At 29.9% G+C, this 21,422-nt stretch overlaps 2 protein-coding genes across 6 annotated transcripts in view; both read left to right on the top strand.

Annotated features, from left to right (window-relative positions):
* Positions 1-1,514: 1,514 nt before the first annotated feature.
* Positions 1,515-17,076, top strand: LOC126867246 (zinc transporter 1). 5 transcript variants are annotated; one of them, XM_050621501.1, is made up of 8 exons: positions 1,515-1,675; positions 7,285-7,477; positions 10,410-10,535; positions 11,263-11,561; positions 12,871-13,112; positions 13,829-14,007; positions 14,762-14,848; positions 15,892-17,076. In XM_050621501.1, the coding sequence occupies exons 2-8, from the start codon at positions 7,289-7,291 to the stop codon at positions 16,309-16,311; spliced, it is 1,542 nt and encodes a 513-aa protein (XP_050477458.1). In that variant the 5' UTR covers positions 1,515-1,675; positions 7,285-7,288; the 3' UTR covers positions 16,312-17,076. The 5 variants fall into 5 exon arrangements, with proteins under 5 accessions (XP_050477458.1, XP_050477459.1, XP_050477456.1 ...); XM_050621502.1 differs by lacking the exon at positions 1,515-1,675 and adding an exon at positions 1,704-2,381; XM_050621499.1 differs by lacking the exon at positions 1,515-1,675 and adding an exon at positions 2,393-2,688.
* A 2,013-nt stretch (positions 17,077-19,089) lies between these two features.
* LOC126867238 (vascular endothelial growth factor receptor 1) overlaps positions 19,090-21,422 on the top strand; it is a 63,289-nt gene continuing 60,956 nt past the window's right edge. Inside the window, exon 1 of the mRNA XM_050621481.1 lies at positions 19,090-21,148. The gene's annotated coding sequence lies outside the window, so the exon portion shown is untranslated. The remainder of the gene's footprint in view (positions 21,149-21,422) is intronic.

Below are 21,422 nucleotides of genomic sequence, written 5' to 3' on the forward strand. Positions count from 1 at the left end.
GTAATGCTTATATAAATCAACGACGGCCAAAAATTATCAAAAAAATATTCTGTCATCGACAATAGTTAGTGGCAAGCAAATAAACTTTGACTATTTATAATGGTTATTTGTAACCAGAGTATTTAAAAATTATTAATTTGTACCTAGTTATTTAATTTGTTGAGAAGCTTTTTTAAGATTTAGTGATCACTATCTTCCATCTAATAAAAACTTTACCTTCTTTCAGGAACCTTTCCAGTAAGAATTTCAAAAATAACTAATTGCACTATTCAACACGTTCCTAATTTTCTAAGCTTCAATAGATGATTCTTGTAGACCTGCGGGATAAACACGAATGGGCAAACCGTTTTTTCCCTAGAACCGACAGTTTTCGAAAAAATCAATTTTGAAAAAAATTGCAAATTTTCAACTTGTGTTGTGCTGTTTTGTATGTTTTGTGCTGTTAGAGTAGCAGTTGCCGAGTTGCGGTTGGGACGAAAAAATTCTGTGGACTCTTTTGAACAAAATAATATGTATTGTTAATGCATTATAAACATTTAAATATGTTTAAATAATGATCAATGCGAAAAGGGCGCCTAATACGCACCCAACACTAGCTCGTGATAGATAAGATACTTTGGTTCAAGAAAGCATCAAGAAAAACTAGAAAATCATGTTTTGATTTCAACGTAAAAGTGTAAAAACGAAGAAGTTTGACAAAACATGTGGCGGCGGCAATGGTACTCAATTTCGGCGGTTAAGGACCGTGCGCGTTTATCAATTCCATTAGGCCGAACGACGGGCGAGACATCCGCTAACATGAGTACCACTGCCGTTGCCATGTGTTTCGTCAAACTGCTACTCTTTTATATTGGAAACAAAATATGATTTTCTAGTTTTGCTTGATACTTTTCGTAACGAAAATATGTACTCTATGGCGTGTTATGGTTAAATTTTCTGCTAGATCTTTTGGAATAAATTGAGAAATGTAAGCAAAAAATGGCGCGTTTTAGTAAAGTTTACATCATTTTTTCGTCCCAAATGCAATTGCATTGCTTCTACTCTACTAGCGCAACATATCTCCAAAGTTGAAAATTTGAAATTTTTTTAAAAATTGATTTTTTCGAAAACTGTAGATTTCAAGAAAAAAATGTGTTGCAGATTTGTGTTTAGCTCACAAAAGTATACGAGAATCATATACTGAAGGTTTCAAAATCGAAAAAAAGTTCAAATTTATTGAACAGTATTGTTTTAGTCCTTAGTTAAGATCAAATAAATTATTTCTTAATAATTTTTTATTTTAGATAACTTTCTAATAGAGTAATAAATAATTTGGATTTTAAATATTGTATTTTACATATTTTCAAGTTACAAACGATATACCCGAAGTATATACAATTGGTTCAAATAAATAATTTCATGAAGCACAGTATATTGTCATGTACCCATCTATCCAGTGCTACACCATTATGAATATTTCGCCTGGTGAATCTTTTCACTCTTGTCTTCTCGCTCGCGAGGTTACTTGGCCCCAGGAAAAAAGCAATAACCTCATTGAAGCAGGAATACAGTGGTTCTTTCCGTTCAAGTCCGTTATCACAACGTGAGAGTACGTCACAAAGCATAACAAGCTGTGTGGTTCGAGGGGACAGACGTGGTGGAGTGCTTGATCGACTCGACTGAAGGCGAAGTGACGGTAAATCGTTATTTCGTGTGGATTTACGGAGTGTCGAGTTTTCATATTGTAGGAGAATCCTTGATTATTCGAACTAGTCGTGAACACATTCTTTAGATAATCGAATAATTTTGTTTCGTATGATTTATATATATTTCGGACAATTTTATATCACATATAATATATAACATAACATTATAAACATTAAAATAAACACTAATTATTACATAGTATAAGTAAAATAAAATTATACTTCCTAATTCTATAATAGTTTTAATATATATTAAGTGAGAGTAAAAATGTTTAAATTTAAATGTATCAATGTATCTGTGCATTCTCTATTCTTATTTCTCAATCTTTCTCATTTGGGACCACGCCCAAATTTTTCATTAATTGACGTTTCGATAATTAATTGTTTCATTTGAAGCCAATCTGTCAAACCATCTGAAGACAACTCAACCACGTGGCTTTGGCAATCGCGTCGTGCTTCATGTTTTTCTTTCGGTATCGCGTGCGTGATGAGTGTCACGACCACATCCGTCGATTGTGTCGTTTGTAGTCGTGATATATGTACATTTCTGTCACTTTCCACGAATAATCGAGAGTTTTAAAGAATTTTTGAACACCACACATACTTTGGAGATATTCAAAAGGAATATTACAATCTTTCGTTTAAATAAGTGTAGTCTGTGTATAATAGAGTGTATTAATGTAGTGTATGCGTACAGTGAGTAATGAAATCATGCAAATCGAACGGCAGTTTGTCTTCCTTGCTAATTTTTTCCTTTTTTTTTATTTAATTTGTACTTTACAATTTGTCCAGCTGGACATTCGGTAAATTTTTCTAACTTAATTGCTAAATAACATGTGGATGACTATCCTCAGCGGGATACCATCTTCGAGTTTGACTATTTTATTTCTTTAGTGAGGTCAGTGGGGTGTTTTCTTTTTAGTCTTTTTTCTATGAGGGTTTTGCTCGCTTCAGCAGCCAGCTGGTTTGGATGTGTTGCCGTCCTTTCCTTGTATTTTTCTGCGTACGTGCCGATTTCTTCTTTGACTGTTGGTATTTTTAAGTCTTTCTTGCTAGTTACGGTTCCTTTCGTGAAATTGTACTACGGATACTGTTCTCCCATAAACTCTTTGACATAATCATACGGGCATCTCCTTGTTAAAGTTTATTACATAAATGGATTTTTATCATTTATTATTATCCTACAAAAAGCTGTACTTTCTACTCTTGGTAATTACCTTCAACGTCTAGAATGTCCAATTGTGTAAATACGTTTACAATATTTCTATGACTGTTGTAAATACTTTTCTGTTATGTTGTGTACTGTCTATCTGATTTACCTCTATCTAGAAGAGTCATAATTTTTCTTCTTTATGTAGTTTGACAATAATTTTCCACTCAGGCTTGCTTGTTTCCGATTTCCTCCTCATGATTCTTAAATATAAATATAGATACACGTTAAATTTTCGTTTCTATTTGCTGTCAAATCCTGTTAGAGGCATATTGGAGATCATCTATTTATATTTAGGACTTTGACTAAATACATGTTTGTAAATTATGTACTCTAAAACACGATGTTCAAATACTCAAATTACGTAATATTTGTACTAAATTGTAACCTATAATAAATGTTGTGTAGTTTCTTTACGTGTAGATGAACTTCTCCTAGCTTTACGTATATTTAAATGTACATATTGAATGTATATATGCTAGTATAAGCACAATTTTTTTTTTTAACAACTCACAATCCATGTATACGTATTAGAATATACATATATTAGTATAGTGATAGTTTTATCAAAAACAGTTATTGGATTATGAGAAAAATTCAATTATCCGAACGTTGGTGTCACAATAATCAAATTCTACTGCATTCACCAAACCTCCGAAATGTAGTTTTACATTACTATATATACAGACAACATTCTAAAAATTAGGAACATTCTAAGCGAATTTTCTATTTTTATCTTCCGTAGCTGAAGAAGTTGGATATTTGGTTTTAAAATGAATTGCAAGTTAATTTTCGTAATTTTTACAAACATCACAATTATAAAAAGATTCTGTGTAAATTTTCGGTTACAATCGAATTTTCGTGCCTTTTTATAAACATAAGTTATTATGAGCATTATATATAAATTCTTGTTTATAAGTTTTTATTTTGTGTAAATGAAAAAATTCGATATTTTATTGTATAATAAATTGAAAGTGAATTTTGTGATTTCCATAAACGTGAAAATTACAAAAATTGTCTACGAATTTTCATTTGAAATCGTTTTGTATAAAAATTAAAAAAATTACATATTTCAATCTGACATGTATTGAAAGTGAATTTTTGTGATTTTTATAAACATTTATTATTTATTGTGGACTTTTTTACAAATAACATTTTCTCAGTGTAGTGTTAAGGACTTAATCGAGTTTGTATTATTTTTTACTAAATACTAAATACTGAATACTCGTACAACTTAAAGTTATGAAAGATTGCTCGAACAGAGCAATTATTGTTCATGACGCAATGTTATCGTGACTATGGGTCGCATGAAATAACATCCTCTAATACGTGCGGATTATCCACTTAACTCGGAACCCACGCTCGCGAGAATATATCATATGAAAATGGCAACAGTGTAACATATACGCTTACTACATAGTCAAATGTCGCTCGCCACCTATGAGCTGTTACTAGAATTATAATTAGGAGAGAACACAGGGCGGTTTGGTTGTTGCAGAAGGATTTTAAATTTATCACAATAAGGAGAAGACGGTCATCTGAAATATAAGTACAATGTAATTTTTTTTTACAATACAATGAAATAGTTCACATTCTTACAGACATTGAGCTTCTTTTTCTATTTCCTTGGCTAACTTTCATTTTTAATGTTTAAGCATTTTCCTCCATCCTGTACTTAAAAATTGACGATAACTTTCTACAACTTGACCAGTTTTACCTGATTTTGTAATGTAAGAATAAGGGACAAGGAAAGCAATTGAGATACAATAAGACTCTTCACAGAATTCACATTTAAAGATCAGTTTAGAAAAATAGAAATTAATTTAACTCTTGTACTACAGTGTCTAAATCCCGGGCTAGTCGATAAATGACAGAAGTTGTGTATGTTAGAGAGGAAACATATGTTGAGATTCTTACGGTCAAAATAATACGGAACATGGCTATCTTCCAAAGACGAACGACTCGACCAACTACACGGGAAACAGTATCTAGGTTCGTTCGGAGATAAAATTCTGAGATTACATTGAATATCGATGTTAACTCTGTTTTAGAGATATGTTTGGCTTCTTATTATTCTAACATAAACAACTTCTGTTCTTTGCCGATTTGTCCAAAGGGATCCAGACATTGCAGTGCAAGAGTTAAATTAATTTCTATTTTTCTAAGCTGGTCTTTAAATATGAATTCTGTGAAGTGTCTTATTGTATCTCAATGCATGTGCCTGTTATGTCAAAGTACTTTGTTTACAACGTTATTTTTATTTAAGCGATTTTAACATTGATTACGAAAAATATTTGCACACCATTGTGTTTATTATATTAAATTAATTAGATCGAAATATGTTAAATTTCGTATCATTTAATAATATTTTCATATGACTATAAGCATTCGATATTATAAAAATGAAATGTGTATGGAGATAAAAATGCTCTTCATAGGAAAATAAAAATAATATAATATCCTAATTATATTGTATAATCATGTAACTATGTTGTTTTGAGATATAATAATGAAAAATGTTAGAAATATGAACTTTTTTTTAAATAGATCACTGTGTTAACAAATACAATACATTGGAACTGGGTGTTTTTCATTTGAAACGAAAATAATAAATAAATATAACAATCTAATCCTAACAGTAACAATTCAGGGCTCCGCGGTACCCAAGAAATAAGTTTGTAAGTGCCCAACTAATGTTCATTACACGTTTATGATTTGATATCATATTAAACAAGATTGTCTATTTCTGTAGGCCATTTACGTTCTTTCTGTGATATGGATATGATTTACATTTTTCTTGTTAATGCTCACCATTTCGGAATGTGTAATTTGATTTCAAGATTCAGAGTCATTTCATAGTAGGTTGTTGAACTCGTCTTAAGATCAGCTACAACAATATGCAGTAGAAAATGCATAGCTTTATTTAAAAAAGTCAAGATGGGCTTGACAAAAACAATATTATCAAAACAGTTTTTTGGAAATTTCTTGTATTGAAATTCGTGGCCAATTAAAAGCTAATTAACAAAACTTATATCAAAATGATAAATCAGAAACATTTTTTTCCCAGATTATTAGAAGTGTTTGAAAAGTCGTAGCGATGCGGCAGTTACTTATATTGAGTATTATATACATATAATTTGCATTATGACACTCAATATAGGTACGTGTTTAGCAGAGATCACAAAGGTGTTTAAACAATCAATTATTTTAATAAACTGCATTATTTAGCAGGATCATGTTTGATATTTGATATATATATGTATATTCAAGATAGATATTCATGCTGTATTCTAAATTTTTGTCAAATATTTGTTTGTGATAAATATCTCGTAACTTTCAATGTTGAAATTCTACATGTTCAAATTGGTTGTAATAATAGTGTAATCGTGATAATCGCGATTAGGCCGCGAATATTTATTTACTTATAGAAAGTGTCAAGGTGTAAAAATTTGCCGAATACACATATAGTAAAAAGTATCTAAAGCTATATAATATAATATTTTGTCGGAGAAACCAATCTCTATTTACCTTATATTCTTTTATTACGTTCTTAAAGTATGGATTTGCGTAAATATCCGTAATCTGCCCATTATAGTGTTAATGAAATTTCAAAATATTCAATATGACACACATAATATAGACACAAAACAACATGATAAGTGTTGAAATACTTTTGTGAGGCAGTGTAGGTGATTCAAATATGTAATCCTATTTTATTATATTATAAGTAGATATACTATAGTATGTTGTTTTATATACTATATATATATATATATAGTGTATTATAAGAATAACATTTTATTAGTGTGGATATTCATGCAAATACAATATTTTCTGATCACAATTGAAAAAGATAAAGCCTAAGCAGAAATTTGTTTTATCTGTTAAATATTATAATGAGTGTCATTTATACTTTGAATATTTTATACAGGGCGTTCCATAACCGGGACAAACTATAGCTATGATATGGTAAAAGATAGACAACATTTCATTAGGCAAAATTAAATGGTTGCGAATAATGTGAATGGCCTAGTGTTCATTCCGAAAGCGGAGACGTTTTGAATATTTAAGAACTATTTCTATCTCTCAAATAGAACAACTTTTTCTTACATTAATCAATGGATCTTTGTACTCTGTATAAAAAAGTATTAAGGCATATATACAATCTGTATATTTTTGCATATCCTGTATGTAAATTCCGCGAATTTTTGCATTCAAATATCACATAATTGCACAAAACTGCAATTTTGCTCTAATTATAAGAGAAAGTAAGAGAGCAACGGTATCCTATCTCTCAGCAGATAGAACCGTGGAATTGTGGTTCTTCTATATGTACGTGTGTGGTATCTGGGATAAAGTAGGAACGTTCACTGTGTGGCTTTGCTGCAGGATCATGGCTGTGAAAGAATGGTTCAGAAGACTGCAGCCCGTCCAATTGTACCTGATCCTGTTTTTCACCACCGCTTTTTTTATCGTTGAAATGGTCGCCAGTCATGTGACTCATTCGCTCACGTTACTCCTCAATGCCTATCACATGCTATGCAACATCATAGCACTTGTTGGTTGTATCGCCTCCATCAAGGTAAGTTTCACCGTAAATTATCCAGCTTATCAAACTATTCTTTTTGACGATCATCAACTATCTACTATAATAAAGAATATTTCATATAAACAACAAACATATCCTGTATATGAAATGTTCTTTCTCCTAAGTTTGAATTGATTTTTGATTTGAGTTTGCCAGCGTCAATATTATCCATTAAATTCTGTTGCGATGTTTATCAGCTGTATCAAAGAACAAGAAATTTATTACAATATTGAATGATAATGGAAATGATATATGATATATGTAGACTGTGGATTTTTATACATTTATGAGAAATTTGAACATCCAAAAAATGCACAAAATACATGTAATTCTTCTATTTTATGAATATGTAACATTTTAAATTCTACGTTTCCGAATATTATTTGACTCGACGATAATAATTTTCTATAGTCTTTTGTACTTTTAAATATATTATTATGTTGTTATTTTTATATTCTGAATAACATCATTTATTTCTATTCTTTATTATATATGATCTTTTTTAATAATTTTTTCATTTTTCTTATTTATCAAATCGGTGACATTTTGAATTCGTTGTAAGAACTTACCGTGTGTTTGTACCATTGGATTGATGCTACAGAAATGTGTTATCTCGTTATCAGAAAAAAGAAAAACACTGAAGGATTTTGATTTCAAAGAAGTTGATTAATTTTATCATAGCACGATGATGCACATGATTTTTCGATCTTCAAACTTTTTAACAAATTTTTTTCTTATTTATATTTACAATTTACTTCATTTTTTATACTAATAATAATTTTTAATAATCATGAATTTCGTTAGCGTATAACTTGTAATGTTTCATTAAAACAAAAATAAACCTAGTTGGTAAATATTATTAAACAAAACACGTGTATTCATCACTCATGTTATATCATAAAAAATTATCTACTGATTGTTGCAATTAAGTTAGTTAGGTAATGTATGTTTAAAAAATAATAGTAGATTGGTTATAATTAGACTGCAGGTGTTTATGCGTTATGCTTTCATAGAAAATTTAAAGGTTCAAAACTTTGCAAAATGCATATGACATCGCAAACAATATCCCAAGGTAATTGACATAATTTTATTTACTTTAATAAGAAGTAAGAAGAACGAAAATGTAGAAGAAAATTTTTTTGTCCTTATGAATTAGTTAACATTTCGTGATCCATGCTTTATAACAAAACTCAACAAAATGTTTCTCTTTCCATATAACTTGCTTCTACAGTTATCAAAATTTTTTATAACATAGCATAAGTAAATATAGGTGTTCCGTTTAATAATATTTTATTATAAATTAAACACATATAGCTTCACTTTCTATTTTCGTTGTAACAAAATATTACAAATTATACACTAAAAAAATTCAGGATTACTTGAAATTATAAATACCATTAAAAAATATACTACAAAAATAAATAGTTAATATAAAATATGGAGAAAATTATAAGTAGAAAGGGAATAACGATTAAAACAAACTAAATAGACGGTAAAAAATCGTGTGTCATAAATACAATTGCCTAAAATTGACTGGTGATTGGTCAAAACTGCTTACGCTAAGCGTTCCAGAATAACATTTCTGAAATTGATATAGTTTGTTTTTCGTTTAATATAATATCTAGTATAAACATGCGCAGAGTACATAGTTATAATAGACGAGAGTAGATTGTGTTATCGTTATCATTTCCCATGATGATAAAAATCTTAATTTGTATTCAATTAAAGTCAATCGTATATATGCATGTTATTATCTACTTTGTAAAACAAGTATTACAAAACTGAATAACATAAACGATTAACTTATTTGTTTAAGAAAGCATAAATTAGGTTTCAAATGTTTATAATTCAGAACACAATTATTTACAACCATATAAACTAATTAGAAATAAATTAATGTTAGTGATTTATCGTTATAAAAAGTAATAGTTACAATAAGTTATAGAATTCATATGAATTTCATATTTCTATTATTATATTATAATCAATAGAGAGTATCATTTATTGATAGCTCATTTGCTCTTTTGGGCCTTTAGGGGGTTTGGTTTTACATCCTTATATTTGCTTTTAACATAACCTATATACGTCTACATATAGTAAATATATTTGTTTGTTTTGAGACCTAAATCATCTATGGTCTTGTTCGCCATTTATTCCTATTATTTTTAGTATCGCATTGTACAGCACTCCTTTTCTTTGTATGGTTCTTTCTCTATCAGTTATTTTAACTCATTCTCTATCCTCTTCGTATGCTTCCTCTCCATACTTTTCTATCCTCCCTACTTCCTTTCCCTTTTCTTTATTTTCCTACTTATTTTCTTTATCCAGTCCTTTCTTGAACCGCATTTCTCTAAAACATATTCTCTCTCTTCCTCTTCTTTCTGCTTTCATTTCCTTGCATCTACTCTTCAGTACTCTACAATTTCTTTTTCTCCCTCATATAGTCTACACCTTCGTTCTTTCTCTTTCAAATTAAAATTTATTTCCTTGCTTATCGTTTGCACGTCTGTACCTCGCCATTAGTTTTTGGTCCTTTGTTCCCTCCTTCTTAAATTATTAGTCTGAAATAGTTATTGCCCTTATCTTCTGGTATTCTCCGTTATATCTCAAAATACTGATTCTTTCATATTATTCTTGATTCTGTACCTTCCACCAATCTCACTATTATTAGATAATATGAAAACTCCATAAAATTTGTGAAATATTTCATATAAAACGAACAACATTTTGTTTACTTTATCAAGAATATAGCCAAAGTTTAACTATTAGAAAATGCGACAATTATTATTGATCAAAATAAACAATAATGAGAAAGAACTTCGTATTGAATTTTCTTTCAAAAGTATCTTAAAATATTTTTTTATTGAGAATACAATTTATAAAGAACAATAATTAATTTAAGTATTAACATATTTCTTTTTTGTAGTATAGCCATCGTCAAAGCAGCATTAGTCACAGTGAAAATAGCGTTTCCAGTTCCTTACGAAATTCAGTAATTCGCATAAATGGCGAAGAACGCGGTTCTACGACGTCTTTGTCGACGAAAACAAAGGTAAAAATAAAATAATTCAATTTGTAGTCAGATCGTTCTTGCTTTGAAAATTTAATACAGAAATATACCCAACACACCGAAAAGCTTGCAAACAAAGATTCCAAAAGTGAAATTGGGACAGTGATTAAAAATAAATATTTGGTTTGTTAAATATCAATAAATTATTCGATGATTTCCAAAACAACTTTTGGTTTTACCAAGATTTTTTAAAGAAAAGGTGGTTATGTATAAAAATATAAATATGACAAAGATGTATCTATGAAGAATACAATGAATTAAAGAAAATTAATTTTCTCAAAATATTGGTGAACCATTTTAGAATTCAAGGCTCCAATTATTATCCCCTATCATTTTAACCTCTATTAAAATATTATTTAGATCTTAGGCTTCCATGACGTTTGGATGATATATTTATGGTTTTTCAGGTTTCGATCGTGTTTTTAATCGTCTGTCTCACTTTGTGCTGACATCTCGTCAACGTTACTAGAAGAATAGAAGTTACTAGAAGTAGAAACTGTTTCAGACCTTATCGTTTAAATTTCCTGTTCTGGCGTTCACCTGTAACAACTGTTCCAGATCTATTCCAAAGAAGTGAACTGTAATGTTAGCGAGACATTGCGCCGACACAAACTACAACGCATAATTAAAAGCACGATCGAAATTTGAAGAACTATTTATTAAATTATATTTAAAGAACACGTGAAAGAACAAAAAATTTATTTTTCAGCAATCACGATCAGATAGGAGGATGAAGAATACATTTGGCTGGGCGAGAATAGATATCGTTACGATGCTTATTTGTTGCGTTTTTCTCGCATCTTTTTGCTTTTCTTTGCTGGTCGAAGCTTTACAAACTCTGGTGCATATAGATCATTTGGATGAAATGCACCATCCGATGCCTGTTCTCACAATTGGCGCGTGTGGTATCCTCCTTAATGCTTTTTGTTACATACTAATTGGAGGATACACCTTCAATCAGGGTCTTGTTCTCCACGTTACAATGAATGGAGATGTGATACTACGACGGTATGTAATATTATATAATAACTGTATGTCATTTGATAGCACTGTTTAACCTGTAGGCTAAACACGAATCTGCAAATCGTTTTTTCCTAGAACCGACAGTTTTCGAAAACATATTTAAATGTTTATAATGCATTAACAATACATATTATTTTGTTCAAAAGAGTCCACAGAATTGTTTCGTCCGAACCGCAACTCGGTAACTGCTACTCTAACAGCACAAAACATATCCAAAGTTGAAAATTTGCAATTTTTTTCAAAATTGATTTTTTCGAAAACTGTAGATTTCGAGAAAAAAACGTGTTGCAGATTTGTGCTTAGCTTACAGAAGTGTGCAGGAATCATCTACTGAAGATTACAAAATCGAAAAAACATTAAAATTTACTGAACAACATAATTAGTCTGCGTATGTTTACGTAAATGCATGTTTTTATAGAACAGAATTCAAATAGAGAAATGAAAATAGATTAACAAACTATAAATTTAAAATTCCTACTAAAACATAGTAGCAATTATATATGTCATTACTTATGATATTACTGTTATGTACAGTTACTATTTAAATGTGATGTAAGTTATATTAGAGTCAGAAGTCTTTCCATAAGTTTAGAAGAAGTTCCTTAATTTGATTTATAATTAAAAAATTAAAAAGTGATCAAGATAAAGCGCTTGTCAGTAGCAAAATAATTCTACAAGTGTGCAAGTAAAAGTCATTTGTATACATCGTAATATTTTATTGCACCTTTTTATTATGATTATGAAAAGTAAAATCATTGTATTTCGAAAATATATATCATTATATTCTTTCGAAAAGATTTTATTTTTAGCTTTAGATTTGTTTGTCCATATAGAATCATATAGTTCTCAGTTACGAACGACACTATACATATATAAATATGTATAGACATATACTATACAAATAAATTTATTGCGAACAATATATTATTCGAAACTTTTGAGAATTTGTGTACGTCATCGAACTCTTCAATGCTTGATAGAGAAATTAGAAAAAATATATTATGACCGAACCATAAATTTCTTTGCATTTATGGAGAAATCCAAAAATGCACAAAATATTCAAAAATATATGAAATATTCTGTGTATAATATTTGTTATGACACAGTAGATAAAATAAATTTCCGTCTGGATTCCATTTTTTAAATTATATTCATAAAAATAAGAATTTGCATAAATATCTGCACTCTAATTATGATTTTACTATATACATATATTTTTTTGGCTAATCCAAATTCAAAAGAAATGTGGAAGATTTCCGAAACTAACGATAAGATATGCGTTGTCTATTTTTAGGAACAGTTCGCAGCAAGGGAAAGAAGGCGAAGAACAGTTATCCTCGCAAACTAGGCGAAGTCCTCTGGGTATACCAAAAAGCCAAGGTCTACGAGAAACGTGTCGTGATGCCTTGGGCTGTGTTTTTGTTATTCTCGTGTCCATTTTAGTATATTTTACCGATTCTAACGTGGCCAAATACATCGATCCGCTTTTCGCAATTATTTCAGCCATTTCACTCTTCGCACTTAGCTATTCATATAGTAAGTATTAAAATGTAAATAAAGAATTATTGGAAAGATGTTAGATTGGTAATATTAGGTATAATAAATATTTCCAAATGAAACTTTATTCGCACATAGCTTTTCCGAATGGAAATATTTTGGTCCTGTGTTTGACCTATCGTTGAAATGGCTAAAAATTACTCGATTATAAGACATTTAGTCCGATTCTGATTAACATGATTCTGATCATCCTGCTTATTTGAACAGAGAAACCAAAAAGATTTCTAATTAGAATGAGTGTCATTATATATGTGTGTGTGCGTGTGAGTGTGAGTGTGTGTGCATGAAGCAAAATGAAAAATAAATATCGAAAATTTAAAAAAATAAGAATTTAGAAGCAATACTTTGAAGTTCTGTTGAGTATCAAACAGAATTTTTTTTATTTTCAAGCGTTTCGTGACAAGGATGAAGGAATAAGAAATAGTTGTTGAGATTCTTCAGTTAAAAGTGGAATTGGGTGTAAGAACTAGTAATTATGGTGATCTCTTAAATATTTTAATCGTCCCATACTTTGATTCTATTTAAATCAAAGAATATTTTTTCCTGTCTTACAAAGACATTTTTATTATATTAACATTAACTGTCGTGATTGATGCAACTGATTGATACAATTTTTATTCTATTCAAAATTGATCCAATTTCTAGCAAAGCACTTTTTAATTTGATCATGACATGCGTGCAAATTTTTATTATAGTGAAAGAATCTGGACTGATACTGCTGCAAACAATCCCTAATCACATAAACATTGATTCTCTTAAGAGAGAATTACTAGAAGCTTTTCCTGGTATCGTGAACGTACACGACTTACATGTTTGGCAATTAACAGGGCAGAAGATAATCTCTACGGTTCACATCATATTCTTGGATCCAATGGTGAGTTTCCTGCAGTGATGGGTTTAAGTACATCGCAAGTTGATTCGAACACTAACCAATTAAATTAGATTAGAGTCTTGAGAAAACGAACTGCCACTTTTTCAAGTTTTAAACTTGAACCTAAATGTAAAAGATTCGAATCCCCCACGAGTACTTTGACTGGTACTAAATAAAAATAGGTACTCTCACGTACAGGCAAACGCTAGTCCAAAACTATACCAGCACTTTATCAGAAATTTTTGGTTCGCTAAATTCATCTTTCCGGTTCGTTACAAATGCAAACGTTCAAATAAAATTTATAGGAATCTTATTTATTGCCTATAATTTCTGGGGAATTTGTCTAGTTAAAAGAATTTAATGAAATTCTAATAATGGTAATGCCTTTCTGACTTTCATGTTTTTTTACTACTTGTAAGGGATTCAATTTGTTCGAACATCGAAGTGGTTATAAGTAGATTTTTGAAAGGTGCAAGTAGTCCTTCCAAGCTTCGAAATCAATTTGCGACGATCCAATACTTGACAAGCACCTTACTTACAATGGACGAACCATTATATAATCACGACATTGTCCATCTTTAATAATAAAAACACGAGTAGAAACACAGGTAACATACCTCGAAAACAGTTAATGCACGGGTAAATCTTAGTATTGGATTTGATTCGGATGAATTAGTCCATATCCGAACTTGATCCCATCATTAGTTTACTGCATTTAGTGGGTGTACTGAATAAGGAATAACACTCTGTTGCACAGGTTTATGCCAGTATTACCGACGAAGTAACAGCCTTTTTCATACAGATAGGAATAACTCAAGTTACAATACAGCCGGAATTTTATAAGGTATGTAAGCAAATATTTTTAAATAGACACGAATTGTAAAAAAGAATATTAAGAAATCAAACATGTATAAATATGATGTAAAATGTAAATTGATATTAGATATCTACAAGATTATATATTATACCCATGTTAAAATTACGATAATTCGGCATATTTGTGACTTTCATATCGCTAAATTATTAATCCAATTATTGAACTACACATAAATGTTGAATTTTCGTGGTTAAGTGAAAAAAATCGTTCTCTTACGGATTGTTCGGATTGGTTCATATTTTGAGTTGTGTCGCTTTCGACGACTATTTGTTAGTGGTTGTAGTTTATAGCACTTTCGATTATTATTATTATTATGATTTTTATTAGCCAAAAACATAAAGAGCGATATTCAGAAAATTGTCCCAAGGAATTATGATAATTTTTAATATGTATATTTTGAATAAAATACTTTACATCGAATGTTTATTATATTTTCAAAAATAGCTATGTAAATTTGTACGTTGATATTCGTACGTTTTTATTCCTGGTATGATAAATGATTATTGTTTGCTTTCGGAAAATATATTTCTTTCTTAATGAAATTTTCCATTAAATATTTTTATTTCGTATTTTCTGTCGATTAATCTTACCATATAGTAAAAGTTTTCAAATATTATCATAACTTAAGATAATAATTTGTTGACATATATAAACTAAACTTAAAAAGTGACACAATTATAGTAGAAATATCACTTCACACAAATGTTGTAACTTGAAATAATTAAGATTTAGGTATTTGAGATCACTGAAAGATCATTAAAATTGCCACAACTCCATAGAATGCTGATTTTTATAGATTGAGAATGAATAAGAAGGAAATGCCATTCCCATTTTATGTGTGTGAGCATTATGTTTTTTCTTCTATAAATCTGATTAACAAAATATTGTCGTTTTATCCTATGTTCATTACTACGATATGTTAAATACTCAAGCAATTAACACTAAAGTAAAAAACAAAAAGAATCTTCCTTACTTTATTTTCCTTATTTTATTAATTCTTAATTTAACAGTTGAGACCAAATACGGAAAAAGCCGATTGCTTGATACGTTGTCATGGCGAGCACTGCAGTTCATCTCAATGCTGCTCGAAAGAAAAATTCATCGAAGATTCATGTTCAGACTTATCAACCAAACAACAAGCACAATCCATAAACAAGAAACTAGAAAAAAAGCAGGTTATTCCAGCTTCCACAAACATCGATCTAAAAAGATTTACTATCTATGACGAAGAAGGTTCAAAATCATGTCAATCGAACGAAAATTTGCCTGACGGACGTTCGTGCCAGCAGGGAGATGAAGATACATACAATAACAAAGATAAAGCGATTGATAACAGTCTTTATGCGATAAATGTAGTAAATGTTAACGATGGAAATTGTGTTTCGTGTATTACGAGTCACGATGAACAGAATTTAGAGATAGTATCTTAACTTTTAATCCTGCTGGAATCTGCGAATTTTCATATTTCAATTGTATTTATATTGAGTGAGAAATCCTGCATACCGATCTGTGTATTTTGTCCATACTGAAAACATTTTTTAACATTAGAAATATAATTATTGAATTTTTAGTTAAATGAATTTTTAATTGATTTCGTTTAATAAAATTTAATTTAATATAGATAACTATGATAAAATAATTAATTTAATTGTATATTTTACATTCTCAATGATAAATATTAATACGAGTAATAAAATAGGATGGAATTAGAAATTTAAAAATGAGGTGATCTAATTTTAAACAGTTATGGCCCTAATGACCCAATCTTAACAATCAATGTTGATTTTCAAACGAGTTATATATAGAGGTGCGAGGAAGTTTCCGGCAAAATAGATTTCTCACTCTATGGTCCAGAAACAATATTTTAATAAATATTACTAGACATCCCCAAAAGTTTGTAGCGTTTCTGATAATAATCGATATTAAGTTCTACTTTATATTTCAATAGAATGAAAGAAGGTTATTTACAATGGTTAAGAAAAGTATTTTCATTTATTAATATGAACAGAAAGACTGGAAACTAGTACTAAAGAAGCACTTAGAAGCTACTGATTATGTATTTCCATAAACTGAAAAGTACGAGGAATATCATAATAATGCAATGATGTTATAAATATTATTTGTTTAAATTTACCTTGGAATTTATCACTATTTATATGATATCTGTATACATAACAAATAAATTTATGAAAATAGGTCACTTTTTTCACTAATCATTTATCCAAGTGACGAAGTTCTTAAATCTACAAAAATTGCGATTGATTAGTTTATCTTTTGAGAGACAATCCACGTATCCTAATGACTTGATATAATTTACATTGACATATTTACGATATGTTTGTATCCAAGCATAACGACATCTTTATTGTTGAAAATTCCCAAACTGCTATTTATTGTACATTTATACAAAGCAGCCGATTTGTATCATTGTTGTATCAGTACATGTTACACACTTATTGCGTATTATGCAATATTGTGTGCATATAAAATTATTATTGATGTGCATTTATGTGCATATTATATATCTTATGTAACTATGTGTCAATTTTTTTTTTGTAAGTGAAACTAAACAGATATGTGACAAATAAAAATTTTTTTATGTACTAAATATTATAATGAGTACTATATTTTGGGTATTTTATATGTTTTATATATTATGTGTATTCTGTACATTTATAAATCCCCAAATTTTTCATAAATGATTAAAAATGTGAAGTTGTTGTGTGCGAAACGCTATCAACTTATATAGTTGGAACTATCCTGACGAGGACATACAGTGGTTGTTTGGTAATAAGTGCAGTTTCACGAATCACCCGAAGGAAAGTCTCTGTATTAACAATTTTTGACACGCTATTACCGCTGCAAAAATAATAATCTATATTAATCTAGAGTCACAATAGTTGAATTCGGGAGTCGATGGAACGATAAAACGGTTAATCATTAGCGATTGACAAAGGTGATAAGCGCGTATTATTGTTTGTTCCACGTCTTGTGAGAGAAGAAGGGAAAGAAAAGATAGAAGAACAGAAGAAGATTGAAAGAAGGATCATCTAACAATCGCAACGATCAACAGTGGGTGGCTACATCGCGGCACTTGCTCAGCACCATATCCAGTCGTTACGCACCTGCGACCACGATGACTCGAGTACAAATCGGATTTTGGTTCGACTTTGTTATTAGTATTTAAAGTCATATTAATTGCAAGATTATTAGCGACTACTTTAGGTTAAACAATAAACATGTGTCATTGTGGTACTTGCGTACAAAATTTTAAAGGGCTTTGTTTTCAGCGTTAAGACGCTAGTATTCCAATGCTTCTGTACGTATATGCAGAGTAAATAACAATGATTTTTGGAACAATCGGAGACATGTGAGACCTACAGATTTAGATGGATTCCAAATCATCAGAAATCACGTTGAAATAAGTACAACAGAAATAAATAATACAATTACGAATAAGTTAAGTCGCATTTTTGCAACTTTTTTGCAAAGCTTTGCAAAGCTAGCATGGCTTTAACAAATTTTATTGCCTTAGAAATTGAAAATGAATTGAAAATGTTTTCTATTCTGTTAAGTGCACGATGCTGCTCTTCGTATTGATGACAACTTGTATGAACCCGTTTAATGTGTTTTGGTAATTTATTTGATCAAACATTACAATAATTGTCTTTTAAAATATTGCACTGAACGGTACTTGTCAGCAACTGAAAATTAGACAAAGTGATTGTAATTTATTGAAACACAAACAGTATATACCAGAATAACTGTAAGAATATTGTTCGATATCTATTACTAAATATTTTTAAATTTTATTTTATTTATTTATGGCCGCATCCATCTCTGAGGGTATTAGTTACTAGTTAGGTTTCACCTTCCATATACGCACAAGATTTTTACGATTTACAGATTTTTCGAAGTGTTATGTTCATGGTGAGGACGAGTGACAAATGACAGATATAATCAGTTGCAATACGGAACCGTCTAGACAGCATACTCACTTAATTTTAAATCAGATTTAAAAAATTTTTTAAATTTTAAGTTAAATTATTGTAAGTTAATTTAAGTATATTTACACATATAAGTTACTATGTACAAATATATATATATATATATATATATATATATATATATATATATACATATACATATTAATATAATGTATTATACCATATATATTATATAATTATATATAAATTAATGTAATAAATATATGTATATGTATATATGTATTTCATATATATTTTTGTGCAGTGATCAGTAAGAATTCGTTAACTTTGAAATAACAAATTAGTTTATATCTATAAGAGGATATATGAACACAACCCGCAATTTAATATTATAAGACGCACGGATTGAGACGATAAGCTTGTATAATTTGTATATTAGATTAATCTGGTATTGAATAAACAAAAAGGCGTACGATATAATGGACATATTGTGTATAGTAGATATCAATTACAGTATATGTGTTGATTTTGCTAGATTAGTTGGTTTATGTCTTTTAGGAATTGTAAGAAGTGGTTCACTCTTTCCTTCTTATTTATGACCAATTCAAGATTACTTAGAATGCTATAGTATCTTTTTTGTTTTGATACTTTCAACAATTAATTACAGTTTTGCCTGAAAATAAGTAACACGCTCGAGATTGGTAAGTTGCTTATTACAAGACATAAACCAGTTGTATATTACAAGGCAACATGTAATATACAGGTTATTCGGCTACATGCGTAAAAAAATTTAAGGAATGATTTTTGAAGCTCAAATAAGATGGAAATCGATAATTAAAAAATTGCTTTTTCTGCTTTTTTCTAGTTATTGACAATTAAAAATGAGGCGACATATTCCTGTGCGCGAGCAAACTTCCTTACACGAACGAAAGTAGGTGAGCCTAAGCAGCGAGATGCACAAGTATCCTCAAATCGAACGATACTTGGGCAGCAGCTTACTTCGCATAGGTAGAGAAGAAAATTATGACATTTGAAGACGTAAATCATCCTGCACGATGTTCTGTAAGAAAAATTGTAGATTAAACATTATACCTGCCTACTCATTAAAATCCATAACAACGTATGGAAAACCGCCTCATGGAATTTTCGAGTAAAGAGAATTAATGTTTCCTCTAATCCTTTGCCTCCATAAATAATTAAGAAATAATAGCACATATAAAAAATGTTTACACAAATTTCATACACACACCGCGATTGTCCCGTTCGCGGGTAGATTTTTCTACAGAAAAATCACATACAGTATGTGAAATTGATATTTCACCTCAATGAGTCGTAATTCACGATTCAGAAAGTTCGAAAAAGAGCAGAAAACGATCGTTATCGAATTCGGGATCTGATGGAAGAACAGAACCTAAACGCAAGAACGAACACATCCGCAAGATGAAGTGGTTGGTGAACTGATTGGATCGTCGATCTAATTACAAGTACTACAACTTTGTAAATTTCTGATTCATTAAAGAATGATTTAGTTGTCTGCACATGGGTGAGACGTATGGATTGGCGAAATAATTTGATTGTGACGGTCGATCGGTATTACTCAGACTGATCACAGCTTGTTGTTAAATCGTGATATGATATACGCACACAGGTTATGAAAACGTGGATGAAGATATAAGAGGGAATGATCCAGTTCTTTAGTAAAATTATTTAAGGGGACTGTGCTATAAGAAACGCGCTCGGAAAAACTATGAGAAGAGTATTGTTCAAAAAATTCAAGTAATCGTGGAAATTCGATATTACGATTTGAGACGAGGCTTTAATCGGTATGGCAATCGATAGGATTGATAATGATAAAATCGAGTTGACTATGTAGCCTGGTCAACAAGTAGTCGCCAACGAATGATATTCATATACAATGTCGATACTGACGAGCAGACCCAATGCAAACGAACATCGGCATACATGAGAAACGCAGAAATCATGTTTGATTACGGTCGTGAAAATAAATAGATAGAATAAAAATGTATAGAGTATAAAATAATATAAAATAAATAAATAAATTACAGAATAATATATAATATAAATAATATACTATAAAATATAAAATATAGATGATATAATATAAAGTAATAGTATAAAAACGTAAAAAAAATTTTCCGTCGAACAGTACAATGAAAGGATCTTGTAGCGTGGAGCCACGGCGAATATACCTCGTTTGTGATGGAACTAAATAGGTTCTTGTATATGCTAGCGTGGAATACTTTCAGCACTTGGCCGCATGGTGTAGCACCTATACTGTGGAACAGCTAAACCTACGGGCGTGAGTACTCTCATTTCCTCTCTATGTATATTAAAGACACTATCGCAATCAGAAGAATCACGGAATGTACGTTATCTGATTATCGTGAAAGTTTAAAATCTAGAATATAGGTTTGCGATCAACTAATATTCACAGTAATGAATTTTTCTACATCCAATATGAAGCCTATATCTTTTCTTGCAATAAATACAGTTTAAATATTGAAATTGCTTTCTTATTGTTACAAAACCTTCAATTGTTAAAAATTATTTCTGTCAACATAATTATGTCCTGT

The sequence above is a fragment of the Bombus huntii genome, chromosome 7 (genome assembly GCF_024542735.1).
Source record: "Bombus huntii isolate Logan2020A chromosome 7, iyBomHunt1.1, whole genome shotgun sequence".
Classification (NCBI taxonomy): domain Eukaryota; kingdom Metazoa; phylum Arthropoda; class Insecta; order Hymenoptera; family Apidae; genus Bombus; species Bombus huntii.